We start from the raw sequence: 12,257 nt of genomic DNA on the forward strand, positions 1-12,257 counted from the left end.
CGAAAATACTCTAGGACAACAGAGGGAAAATAAAATCCATATAGTGGATGGGTTATGCTGCCAGTTGCAAGGAACAAACAAATCCATGCAACCAAGGGAATACAGCTCTCTAAGACGCTGTCTAGTTCCTGCTGCTAAACAATTTGGGGATGGGTTTTTCTATCCCTTAGCAACCACATGTTCCCAAAGTCAAGAGGAATTTTGGCACAGCCAGCTCCTGTTAATGAACCGTTTGCGGTGCTTTAGAAAAAATTATACAGCTTGTCACTGAAAAAAATGCCTCTCTGATTAAAGTCATCTCAAGGAAAGGGTGGAAGTGAACTGCAATTAACCTCTTTCCTTCTGCTGTACACCATGCTGTCAGCATGAGCTGTGTTCTTGTGCTGCAGAGATTGCCACACGCTCAGCTGTCTGCAGCGTGGGCCATGTCCACGTCCAACTTATGAAGATGACTTTTACTTTGATGGCCTAGTGTTTTCTCTAACTCTGTTGTCACTTTAAGCTGACAGTTCCAAATCGCATTCTGTATACTCTGCAGGTTCCACTGGCTCCTCAGGAGAGCATCATCCAGCGTGAAAACACCGTCGCGTATTCTTCGCACTTGCGTGCACACGGCACATGATTTCAGCTCCAGACCAATCTCATGAACTATTCTTCGGAGGTACTGCTGAGTCTCATGCAAACAGTGCATTTCTAGAAGGACAGAGAGATTGTTTCAGAGGAAGCGAAGTGTTGACACAAACTCAGACCTTGTCTGTAAATCCAGACATCACTTACAGTTACACTGAAGGAACTGGTTTGGTAGAAGAGACTATTTAAGATACAGCATGGGTGGATTATGATTTTCTGGAGTACTGCAGGGTGCCCTAGCCCCTCCCAGAGTCACTGTTTTAGAAAACAAACCCATAGATACAGGAGAGTGGTGTAGGAATTTAGGTATTCAAAGCGAATAAGAAAAGGGACCTTTTTAATAAGATATATTTTATGAGGAGTGGGAGACTGGCTGCAGGAAAGCAAAACACACATCAAGAAAAGAACAAATCACCCAACACTGAAGTGTATTACACTGAAACATTAGGATAAGGAAGACACTTGCCCCACAGGTATTCGTTATGCAAATTTTCTTGCCTCAGTCTTGGATCTGGAACTGGCAGGGAAAAACCTATGAGCTAGGTGCACAGCTGGCTTGATGTACTATATAGCAGCTTCAGCACTGTGAGGGTTCCAGATCTTGCCCTACCAAAAAAAAAAATCCTTCCGCTGCACTGAAAAGTTCATCTAACGAGGAGATGCTTTCGTGACTTTGGAAACTACACATCACTACATTTCCTGCAGGGGCTACCAGTTATGAGCTCATACAAAGCTCCCACCAACTCTTTTTGCATTAAATCACAAATAAGAAACTGATGTTTACTGACTGACTTGCCGTACCATATGCCCAGACTTCCCTGGTACATTTTGTACCAGTCCTACCTAGCTGAAATTCTGGAGGTGCGAACTGGAGGCATCGGACTGCTGTGATTATCGGGGGGCTTTTTCCCATGGGGCGAATCAAGCCTTTGATAGCCAGCTCATATGCCTCTTGTGTTTTCATATCAATGTGAGAATGCCTGGAAAAAGAAAAAAGGGAGCAGCGCACACATTTAGTTCTTCTCTCCAATGGGATTCAAAACATCTCTGCCCCCAATAAAGCAAAGTTGTGATTTTTATTCTTAAAACTGCATATGTGTTGAGTATTTGCGTACATCTTAATGGTCTGCGTACTGTCAGTAGAGTAGCACTGTTTGGGAGGCAGGTACTTGGTCACGTCTACAAGACTTTTTTGTAGACCCTAATGTAGCTAATAGGTCCTAAAATAGCTGGGTATTTCAGGACACAAGAAGGACACTTAACAGCACCGTCTCACCAGATTACAGAGCACTGAGTAGCTTCTCCCTATGCTGGTCTACCACTCTCAGCTCTAAAGACCTCAATTACAGCAAACAAAATAGTCTAATTTGTTGTAAAGACCAGCACATGGCAGGCAGAGCAAGTCAGCTGCACTTCCCCACTGGGTACCTACATCACCAGGGCCTTGTGATTTGTTCCTTGAATGACGGCAAGAATCCGTTCCAGCTTCTCCCTTGTGATATGATCTGCAAATATTGAGGTAGAAACAGTCTCAATTATCCATCCTGAAAGCAGAAAGAGACAGCAGCCCGAAGCGTGCCGCCAGGACATGCCGGTCCCTTTGGCAGTCACACCCCAACAGGCTGATGAGAAGCACCAACAGGCGGCTTGAGCAGAGTCGCTTCTCCCGGCTGTACCATGGCAATGCACCGAACAGCACAGCACTGGGCTACAAAGGGAAGGATTATTTCACTTAATTGCTTCCAAGACGTTGGCTCCGGTTTCTCTTATCGGGTGTTTGCAGAGTTTCGTTGAATGAAAGCTTCTAACTGCTACCTCTAAGGAGCAATCTGGGTCCCACCCATTCGGCAGCAACCGCAGTGGTCGGAACTCACACAGGCTTTGTGTGTGCCTGGTGGTTCTATTCAGAGCAGGTGGGCTACAACATCAGGATTGCACATGGTGTAAAAATAACAACTAGAAAGCATGTAGTGTGCCGTTTATCATTGCGCAGCTTACCTGGTTCAGCACTTCACAGTTGGCATGCTGTTTCTTTGGTGTTCTGGTTTTGGGGTTTTAAAAAAAAACAAAACACATCGATTCAGTTTCTTACCAAACGTTGTCTTCTCTACTAGCTTCCCTGTGTCTGAGAAGTCATCAGTGGCTTTACCAAACAGCCCATCAACAGTGTAAACCTTGAAGGAGAGCAAAGGGTGCAATTTATCACAGAAATACACCAAGCGATTGCACAGCAGTATTCTGCCACGCAGCTGTGAGGAGGTGTGGGCCACGACAGCGCTGCACAGGACAGCGGCGGCCTCCACTCGCATGGCCGCGTGCTGGCGTGAAGGGTGACATTCCGGATCCTGGCAAGCTCTCAAGAAGATCGTGGATGACCATCATGGGGCCATGCCGGGGCGATGGGGCAGGAACCTGTGTGTGACTGCGCTCAAGTATCCCGGGGCACCTACCCTGGTGAGGTGGCAGTTGTACCAGTCGGTGAGCAGCCTGTTCCCGTGGCCCAGGCCCAGAACTGGAACAAACAAGACAGGAACCCGTTACTCAGCCACGTGGAAAGGTCCTGGCACGCAGTTACCCACACTGCACGCTCCTCCCGTTCACCCTGGCCAGGGCCTGGTCTCATCGGGAGCCACATCTGGGCAGGGCAGGGGGACCCCCGAGACCCCCAGGGGGCTGCCTGTCATTCCAGCCCATGGGTTCCCCCAGGACTTTCCCGTGGGGCCTTGCAGGGCGAGCGCTTCGCGGTGCCCACCCTGGCGGTGGGGCTACTGGGCAGACCACCGGCCATTGGGGGCACCGCACCAGCCATCGGGGAGCAGCACCGGCCATCGGGGGGGCACAGCACCAGCCATCGGGGAGCAGTACCGGCCATCGCGGGCGCGCAGCAGAGCCGCGTCTGCCGGGGTCGGGGGGGATCTCCGGCCCGGCCCGCGCCTCCTTGGATCGTTTCTTCGGTGTTCCGGCACGGGTGCCCCTGCCCGGCCCCCCCGCACCCCCTGCCCGGCCGCCCCCCGCACCCACCGAGGACTCCCGAGGCCTTCGCGTCCAGCCGGTGGCCCGCGCCGATCCTCAGCCGCCCGAGCCGCGGCCCTCGCACTGCAACAGACACAGCGCCGGGGCCGGTCCGCTCGCCCGCCGCGGGGGCTCCCCCCGCCGGTCCCGGCCCCGGCCCCGGCGCGGCCCTTACCGAGGGGGTGGTCGGCCAGCAGCGGCACCCTGGCGGCCACCAGCCCCGGGGCCCCGGCGGGCACCGGCAGGAAGCGCACGTGGTGCCGCGGGGGGCGGCCCGGCGCCGCGTTCAGCTCTGCAAGAGAACGGGGGCGGTCAGCGGGAGGCGGCAGCCCCGGGGGGGTCCCGCCGCCGGCCCCCGCCCGCGCTCACCGCGCAGCAGCCGCGTCTCCAGCGCATCACGGACGCGGCCCCACGCCACTCCCGGCGGCTTGTAGACGGCGAAGAGCCCGCTAGGCCCCGCCATGGCGGCCCCGCTGCGCCCCGCCCCGCCCCGCCGCGCGCTTCCGGGGCAGTCGCCAGTGCCCGAGCGAGGAGGGCCATGCTGCCGTTGCGGCTGCTGCGGCGGGCGGGGGCCTCGCTGCTCCGGGCGGGTCCCTCTTCCCCAGGCAAGTGCCGCCTTCGCGGGCAGCCCCAGGGGGGCCCGGGCCGTGGGCACTGGGGCCCGCTGGGCCGGTGCCTGAGCCCCTGCTCCCCGCAGGCAGCGCCTGGCTGAGCCGCAGCGAGCCGCGGGCCCGGGATGGACGCGGCAGGGAGGAGGAGGAGGAGGAGGAGGAAGGGTACTACCGGCTGTACCCCGGGCACATCCCCACCAGCCCGCTGCAGAAGGCGCTGCTGGCCGCTGGCTCGGCGCTCGTGGCCCTCGCCGACCCCTACAGGCACGGTGAGCCGGGCGGGCCCCATGTCTCCTGCTGTCGGGTGCGACCCTCGGTAACGGGGCCAGTGCGGGGCTGAGATCTGGCGCGGGCAGGGGCCTGCGGGAGAGAGGCCGTGGGGACCCCCCGGCAAAGCCCAGCGGCTCCCGACCCATCGTGCCACCCAGGCCCCTCTGCTTGTCCCCAGGGCCTCGTGCCCACTCCTGCATCCCGGGCCCGGACGGCGGCACTGGGGCAGAGCAGCTCTGAGGCTGAAGATCCCTGGGGTCCATGGGCTCCCTGCCTTGCCGTGGGCTCCCTGCCTGCTCCCAGCCGAAGGCTTTCTGCCCTGCTCCCTCGCCTGCCAACCGAGGGCAGCCGGGTGCAGCCAAAACCGCCCTGGTGTCACTCTCTGGTCTCTCTTTCAGACATGGTGGCAGTCCTTGGGGAGACCACAGGCTGCTTTGCCCTGCCCAAACTGCGAGACAAGATGAAACAGCACCCTGAAGGTTACCGCATCCTCCAGTGCGTCCCTCTGCATCCCCCGCCGCGTGGGTGGGGGGGAGACACGAGGGCAAGCACATTCCTTGGGCCCCATGAAGGGAGATCCCTGCCTTCCCAGCTTGAAAGCAGCACAGGCATTTTGTTAACTCTGACCCTCCAGATTGTTCATTTTACTGTATTTTTAATGATCCCAAGAGGCCAGCAGGCGCTGGGCCCAGCCTGCTGCGGGTGCTACTGTCTGTCTGTTATGCTTCGCTGCTGGAACTGGCAGGTGCCAGCTCAAGGCAATGCAGCAGCAAGCGCAGGGAGAAATCCACGGACATGGATGCTGAGCAGCAATGAAAACCCACCATGTCCATGGATTTCTCCCTTGCACCTGCTTCTGCATCTCCTTGTGTCGGAGTCTTCGTCTCCACTGGTCTGCCTCTTCCTTCCTCACATCCGTATTTTCTTTCCTGGCACCTGTGGCATCTCCCCCAGCTGTGAAATGAGGCCTCCTCTTGTCTTCCTTGTTAAGACTTGATCACTTTTGCTCCTGGGTCTGCAGGGACTTGTCAAGCACAGCAAGGCTGAGGACCGGGAGGGATTTCATGAGTCTCTTTTTAACCAAGATCTTACTGCTAGTTTGCTTGCCTTTTCCCTGCCTCTTGTTATGTATCACTCCTGCCACTTGTGTATCAATTGAGTTACACCATGAAGGGCCTGGCGAAAAGCCACCTTTTGCCATGTGTTTGTGCAGAGCAACCTGATCCTGGCTCCAGATGCTGACCCAGCAAAGCACGCGGAGCACCAGGATGGGGCTGAGGCCCAGAGGAGCTGCCTGGGGAGAGGGGGACGCCCCGCCTGCTCCCTGCCTCATGGTATTGCAAGGATTTGCAGGGGTCGATTTGTGCACACAAATCCTTTTTTTTTTTTTTTTTATCCCCCAAGCTGCTGAGGCCCCTTTGACACCAAATACACAAGGAAACATCAGCAGCCAGGGTGAAACTGCTGCTTGTCCTGCTTATCTCCCTGGCATCTCCGCACCAAGAGCTGAGCAGCTCCTGGATCCACTGCAGGGCTTTTATCATGGGAAAAATTTATCCTGTGCATGGAAATAAAAGGGCTTTTGTTTAGTTCCAGGGCTGTGGGGCACCTGTTTGCCAACAACCCAGGGAGGAGACCTTGCCATGCATGGCAGCCACGTGGCTGGCAATGAAAGCCTGAGCAGGAGAGAAATTAAACCTGTATTCAGAACAAATTCCCTCCACTTTTTAGGGTTGTTCCTTTGAAGCTCTGGCTGCTTTGCAGGGACACTAAAGAGCTCTGCTCCCCCGGGGCCGGCTGTTCCTGGGGGCTGTGCCTGGCTAGCAGCCCACACAGCAACAGCATTTTGGTGCAGAGGACACTGGTTCCAACCAGAGTTGCTGCAGGGGTGTGAGGTGAGAACTTTTTTGTTGCCAAGGCTTCAGGTAGATTCTTGAAGCAATTTGTGTCACAGCCTCAGCAACAGAAACAAGGATGGTGCTATCTCTGCAGCAAGCAGGCAGGATCCCGGCAAGGAGAGTGCCCAGGAAGGGCAGGGGCAGGGGGTAGGGTGTTTCCAGGAGCTCCTTTTGCCCAGGACCCCCTGCTGAGGGTGTCACTGGGAGACTCGCTGACCTGTGTTTTGCTTTCAGGGAACGGCCTCGCATCCGTCTCTCCACCCTGAACATGGCCAAGCTGCGGGGGCTGCCGGATGGCTCACTGGGCCGAGAATACGTCCGCTTCTTGGAGGACAACGTGAGTGTGGGGCTTTGTAGGGTGCACACGGCTGTAGCTGACCCCTGTGCCAGGAGCACGGACGCACTTCAGAGGGAGATCAGAGCCGTGGAGAACCCTCCAGGAATGAGAGGGAATCAGGGAGATGGGATGAGATGCTGGGTTTTGGGTGATGCTGGATTTGTCACCAGTGCTGTGAAGTCCCTGGGTTTTGTCTGTGTAAATGACACTGACACCCATCACTGAGGGCTACGAGTTGCGCTGATGGAGGGGACCTCGTGTTGCTGTGCGTTAAAGAACGAGGCCAGAAACGTTGTTTAGTTTAACCCCAGCCGGCAGCTCAGCCCCACACAGCTGCTCACTCACCCCCCCCCAGTGGGATGGGGGAGAGAGTTGGAAGGGTAGAAGTAAGAAAACTCATGGGCTGAGATAAGAACAATTTAATAATTGAAATAAAATAATAAGAATTGTAATTGTAATGAAAAGGAGAATAACAAAAAAAGAGAGAAATAAACCTAAGGAAAAAAAAGTGATGCAAATGAAAAATAATTGCTTGCCACCAACTGACCAATGCTCAGCCTATTCCCGAGGAGCAGCCCCCCAGCCAGCTTTCCCCCTAGTTTATATGCTGAGCATTGCGTGATGTGGTCTGGAATATCCCTTTGGTTGGTCGGGGTCAGTTGTCCCAGCTGTGTCCCCTCCTAGTTTCTGGTGCCCCCCAGCCTCCCTGCTGGCCAGGCAGCATCAGGAGCTGCAAAGACCTTGGCTTAGCATAAGCACTGCATAGCGACGACTAAAACACCAGTGAGTTATCAATGTTATTCTCATCCTAAACCCAAAACGCAGTACTATACCAGCTATTAGGAAGAAAATTACTCTATCCCAGCCAAAACCAGGACAAACTTGAGGTGTGGAAAGGGCTGAATTGAACCTCTTTGGATTTGTAGAAGGTTTCTCCAGACACTCGGATGCCGTCCAAGTTTGTTGATGATGAAGAGCTGGCGTACGTGATCCAGCGGTACCGGGAAATCCATGACATGATGCACACGCTCCTGGGCATGCCAACCAACATCCTAGGTGATCAGTAGCGCGGTCAGAGGGCTGCGCTCCCCAACCCCACTGGCAGTGTTCAGCTGCCTCTTCCAGGAATGGAGCAGGCTGGGCTGGTTGGCCTCCTCAATCCACAGCCGAGGTTGCTGGGGGGGTGTTGCATCACCACTGTCCTGCATCACTGGCTCTGTGGTGACTGAGAGGCCACGGGATGTCACCTTTCCCCTGCTGGGAGATACTCTGCCTGAGCCCTGGGTGCAGGCAGTGGGTGGGTGGGTGGGTGTTTGCTGCCTGGCAGGGAGGGCGGGATGTTTCGCAAGCTCCCAGCGAAGGCAGGAGCAGGGGGTTCCTGGCTGTTCCTGATCTGTGTGACTCCGTGTCCTTTGCCCTCGTTTTGCGTCTGACTCAACAGGAAGTCACAGGTCGAGCCTTGCTGGTGAGCCTGTGGGAACCGGCGTGCCAGTTCCCTTCACAGGCTTTGCTGAGCCCTGGCAGTGTCTGTTAAAGGTCTGCCCGGTGCCGCGAGACAGGAGAGCTTCGGGGGGGGTCAGGCTTCTGCAACTGCACTGCCAAAGGTCCGCAGGGAGCCAGCCTGCCTAAGAGGTGCTTCCCGAGCCCACCAGGCACCGACTGCGGGGTGCTGCTCCCCCGGGGGCCCTGTGACGTCTCTCCTGGGTGGGTGGTGCACAACAAGGCTCATCTGAGGCCACCGCCAGCCTTAGGAAGCATTCCTAAGCGCTGCCATGGAGGCGGAGGGGCGGGTGCACAGCCACCCTCAGGAAGGGGCCGGGGGTGCAGCCTGCATTGCGGGACCACTGCCCCGGGCACCCTGCCCACTCACAGCCTCCCTGCTCCCCCCAGGCGAGGTCGTGGTGAAGTGGTTCGAAGCTGTGCAAACAGGGCTGCCCATGTGTGTCCTGGGAGCGGTGTTTGGCCCCATCCATCTTGACGCACGGTAGGTGCCAGCCGGTGAGGAGGGAGTCTCTGCTCTGGGGACACGCCAGCCTGGGTGATGCTTTCTGGTGTCCTCTGGGGACAGAGAGGGGACGCTGGTAGTTTGCAGGGGGGAGTCAGTCAGGGGTCCCTCATGTGAACATGCTGCTCTGTCCCCACGACCCAGGGAAGCAGTGACAGCAGGAGGCAGGGCTTTGCCTGGACCCTGAAGCAGAACCTGTTGCTTCATGTGCTTCTGGCACTGCATCTCCTGTGCCAGGCAGGAGGAGCAATGCCTGGGCTTGACTGCCCTTGGCTAGGCACATGTGGAGGGCCAGCAGGATCCTCACCACACTGATGGGCATTCCCTGCCCTGGCACATCTGTTTTGGTGGCCCAGCACAGTCTGGGGACTGCAGAACCTGAGTTCTGGTCTTGGGTTTGCTGCTGACTGTAACCTTCCTGACACACCATCCTCTTCTGTGCCTCAGTTTCCCATGTGAGTTAAGGAGGAGGGATGCTAGAAGGGCAGAGGGTACAACGTACATGTGTTTGGTGTCCACCTGCAGTGGGGACTTGGAGAAGGAAATCAAAAACAAAACATGGAAATCAAAACTGTCACCTCCTATCTATATTGTTTGTTCCAGAAAGCTGCAGGTCCTGGCCACTGACCTGGTTCCCTGGGCAGTTCGGAGTGGGCTCAATGCCACCTGTATCCTGAACGTCTACTATGAGCAGCGCTGGGAGCAGTCCGTGGATTCTCTGCGGGAGGAGATCGGCATCTTCCCTCCCCCAGCCGTTCAAGTGTGACAGCTCCAGTACTGGCAGGGGACAGGGGATCCCCGTTGGCAGGCAGCAGCTGTCCCCTGCCGTGCTCCATCTCCTCCTGCCCAGGAGCATAGCGTGGCTCTGCTGCCAGCCGCCACCGACCTGAGGGCTCCGTTTGCTCCTACTGAGAGCTGGCACCCTCCTGCTGGTAGAGGCCAAGTTGCACCTTGCTGTGCCATGAGAAAACATGACCCTGCTGTTTGTGATTCAGTGGAGGAGTGGCAAGGCCCGCTGTGCCTTTGCCAACTGGGTCTGGCTTCTCGGGTCCCCTGGCAGCAGCGTTTCAGTACTGATGCTCCGAAATGCTGGGAGCAAACTGCCATCTTGGCCTTCTGCAGCTCAAGGGCTGTGTAGGTACATCCCTGTTCCCACCCTCCCTGGGAAGATCGAGGCTTAAAGTCTTGCGGCTGCCCTGGACTGGAGCTAAACCAGTGATTTACAGAGCAGCCCACAAGCCAGTGTGATGTATCTGACAGTGAAATCCCATCTTGTACTGGTGCCTAACTGGTGTCCTGATGGGTCATATGGGATATGCCTCATGCCTTGGAGACTAGGCAGTGTGTGACTGCATGCCCACAGGAGCAGGAGGGAAATACCTTTGGCTGTTACCCCTGCTGGATGGGCTGTTCCAGAGCCAATCCCAGTTTGCTGTGTCTCCCTGCAGTCCCTTCCCATCAAAAAATGCTGAAATCCATGTGATTGTGCTGGGTTTTCAATAGGAATTGTCCCCTCCTTGGGCAACAAAATGATGCGATCAGGAATAAGAGGCTGAATCCTGAAAGTGCAGAAACAGCGGCTGGCTGCGCTGTGTCTGGGAGCTGATTGCTGTCTGGGTTAATTAAACAGGGCTCCAGACTGCCAGCAGCTGGAGAGCAGAGCTGTCGGATGCGAGGGCAGAGCGCCACAAGGCTGAGGGCTCTTTTTACGTGTGGCATTGCTGTTGAAGTTCCTTCTTGCTTAATAAAATCCATGGTGGAGCTTGTGGCTGGTTACCCCCCCTCCTTCCACCTCATCTGCCCCTCTGAGGGCGCGATCTGATGTGAAACTTCACCCCTTTTTGGCTCCCAGGGGTCTGCTGTGCTTTGTCTGCAGTGTGCGATGATGGCTGGGGACTGGGCCACAAAATGGGCTGCAGAGCCACATCTTTCCAGGTGGGATTTGGGGGTGCTGGGCTGTTGTGTGGCTCCTTTTGGTGGTCGTTGCAGGAAGGCCCAGGCAGAAGAAAACTGCGGTGCAGAGCAGGAGAGGGGCAAGGCTGGGGGCTTCCAAAAGAGATCCTGGTTCCAGGGGGAGGAAGGGGGTGGTCTAACTAGGGTCCTTTGGTGGCAGCTGGGTGACATGGTATTGCCCCGCTATGAGCTTTGCCGGCCCTGTCCCAGTCTCTGTCGGGATGCTATAGCAGATGGGCAGGAGCAGGGACTGACAGTGCCACCGGGCTGTTCCATCCAAGTTGCTCCATCCCAGGAGGCTGAGTCTGGCAGAACTCTTGGGATTTGGGCTACATTTAAGAGCAGGCACCGAGACAGAGGGACTGGCTTCCCTCCTGTCCCCCCAGCTCCCCATTTTCAACTTCTCCCCCCACACCCACCAGCCAGACTTTGGGGTTTTCTCCAAAACAAGGCTCATGCTTCCCCTTGGCCTCCAGAGTTATACCAAGCAGATAATAAAGGATATAATATAAATACATCCTTCAGCTGCCGGTAAGGTGCACAGAGCAGGGGCTGTCCTATTGCACTGGTCAAGATGAAAGAAGTCTTTGGTCCTAAAACAGGTCAGAAATATGCTTTTCTGCATCAGAAATGTGTCCCAGCTTTGGGGCGGTTAAACTGAAGGGCAGCAAAGATTCGTCACTTCCAGAAGCTGCGAAACGATGGCCGCGAGAGAGGATCTTGCTGCATGTTGGGCTGTTGAGTGTGGCCACGCAGCGCTCGGGCCGCCGGCAGCAGCCGTGCAGCCTTGGTGCAGCCACGTGGGGCTTGGTGGCTGGTGCCAGCGCCACGGGAACGGCACATAATGTAAATTCAAACCGCATCTGCTCAATGCATCGCTTAACTGCCACCGTGGCTCCGGCTCACCACAGCCATCGCTTGTGGAGCCTGTGAGAAGGAAGGCGGCGGGGGCAGAGGGGGAGCAGGGGTGTTGGCAGCTGAGACACAAGCCGTTGGAAAATGCTTTTTCTTGCGTGGGGGATGTATTTGCTGTGAACAAGTGGCAGCTCTGCCACCGCCACCCGCAGCAGCCTGTGCCTCTGCTGCTGGGGCCGTGTGGGGATGCAGTGCCGCTGGAGGAGGTGCCGCTGCTGCCGATCCGCGCTGAAACTGCTGGGATCGAGGCACATTTATTAATCGCCGGGTGGGCACGTCCCGCAGCCCCTCTCGCCACGGGGGTCTGTGCTCTCGCCCCCGTTCCCGCGCTGCAGCCTGCCCCGCTCCCAAAAGGGGGTGGCTGCGCTCCACGGCGAGGCAGGCGGGCTCCCGGGCGGCGGTAGCGGCGGCGCCCCCGGCCCGGTGCGGACCCCCGGGAGCCATCGCCACGTCCCGGCGGCAAAAAAAGCGACTCTGGTGGGACTCGAACCCACAACCTTTGAATGACTTCCGTCACCGACGCTAGAAGTCCAATGCGCTATCCATTGCGCCACAGAGCCCTCGCTCTGCGCCGCCGCCCTCACCGCCTCTTACCGCCGCGCAGCCCCGCGCCCCGCCCCGCGCGC

At 57.0% G+C, this 12,257-nt stretch overlaps 2 protein-coding genes and 1 non-coding gene across 4 annotated transcripts; 1 reads left to right on the plus strand and 2 right to left on the minus strand.

Moving 5' to 3' along the window:
- Positions 1-25: 25 nt before the first annotated feature.
- TRUB2 (TruB pseudouridine synthase family member 2) lies at positions 26-4,124 on the minus strand. Of its 2 annotated transcripts, XM_037401243.1 has the most exons (8): positions 4,012-4,124; positions 3,818-3,934; positions 3,652-3,726; positions 3,081-3,142; positions 2,723-2,804; positions 2,063-2,135; positions 1,474-1,610; positions 26-693 (listed from the first exon to the last, which is right to left on the minus strand). In XM_037401243.1, exons 1-8 carry the CDS (start codon positions 4,103-4,105, stop codon positions 404-406), a joined length of 930 nt encoding a protein of 309 aa, XP_037257140.1. In that variant the 5' UTR covers positions 4,106-4,124; the 3' UTR covers positions 26-403. The 2 variants fall into 2 exon arrangements, with proteins under 2 accessions (XP_037257140.1, XP_037257139.1); XM_037401242.1 differs by lacking the exon at positions 1,474-1,610 and having other exon boundaries at positions 557-693.
- Positions 4,125-4,151: 27 nt separating this feature from the next.
- Positions 4,152-10,531, plus strand: COQ4 (coenzyme Q4). The gene is made up of 7 exons (XM_037401248.1): positions 4,152-4,247; positions 4,340-4,522; positions 4,922-5,018; positions 6,656-6,758; positions 7,685-7,814; positions 8,649-8,742; positions 9,367-10,531. Exons 1-7 carry the CDS (start codon positions 4,181-4,183, stop codon positions 9,527-9,529), a joined length of 837 nt encoding a protein of 278 aa, XP_037257145.1. The 5' UTR covers positions 4,152-4,180; the 3' UTR covers positions 9,530-10,531.
- Positions 10,532-12,100: 1,569 nt separating this feature from the next.
- TRNAR-UCU lies at positions 12,101-12,191 on the minus strand. Its single transcript is given in 2 exon segments — positions 12,101-12,136; positions 12,155-12,191. It is a non-coding gene; the product is annotated as a tRNA-Arg (tRNA).
- Between the last annotated feature and the right edge of the window lie 66 nt (positions 12,192-12,257).

The sequence above is a fragment of the Falco rusticolus genome, chromosome 9 (assembly GCF_015220075.1).
Source record: "Falco rusticolus isolate bFalRus1 chromosome 9, bFalRus1.pri, whole genome shotgun sequence".
Taxonomy (NCBI): domain Eukaryota; kingdom Metazoa; phylum Chordata; class Aves; order Falconiformes; family Falconidae; genus Falco; species Falco rusticolus.

Coding starts and splice junctions, on each gene's coding strand:
- TRUB2 (XM_037401243.1), bottom strand. CDS start 4,105: ATGGCGGGGCCTAGCGGGCTCTTCGCCGTCTACAAGCCGCCGGGAGTG. Junction 3,143..3,651: donor GAAGGCCTCGGGAGTCCTCG/GTGGGTGCGGGG, acceptor TGTTTGTTCCAG/TTCTGGGCCTGGGCCACGGG. Junction 2,805..3,080: donor ACAACTGCCACCTCACCAGG/GTAGGTGCCCCG, acceptor CTCTCCTTCAAG/GTTTACACTGTTGATGGGCT.
- COQ4 (XM_037401248.1), top strand. CDS start 4,181: ATGCTGCCGTTGCGGCTGCTGCGGCGGGCGGGGGCCTCGCTGCTCCGG. Junction 7,815..8,648: donor CATGCCAACCAACATCCTAG/GTGATCAGTAGC, acceptor TGCTCCCCCCAG/GCGAGGTCGTGGTGAAGTGG. Junction 8,743..9,366: donor CCCATCCATCTTGACGCACG/GTAGGTGCCAGC, acceptor TGTTTGTTCCAG/AAAGCTGCAGGTCCTGGCCA.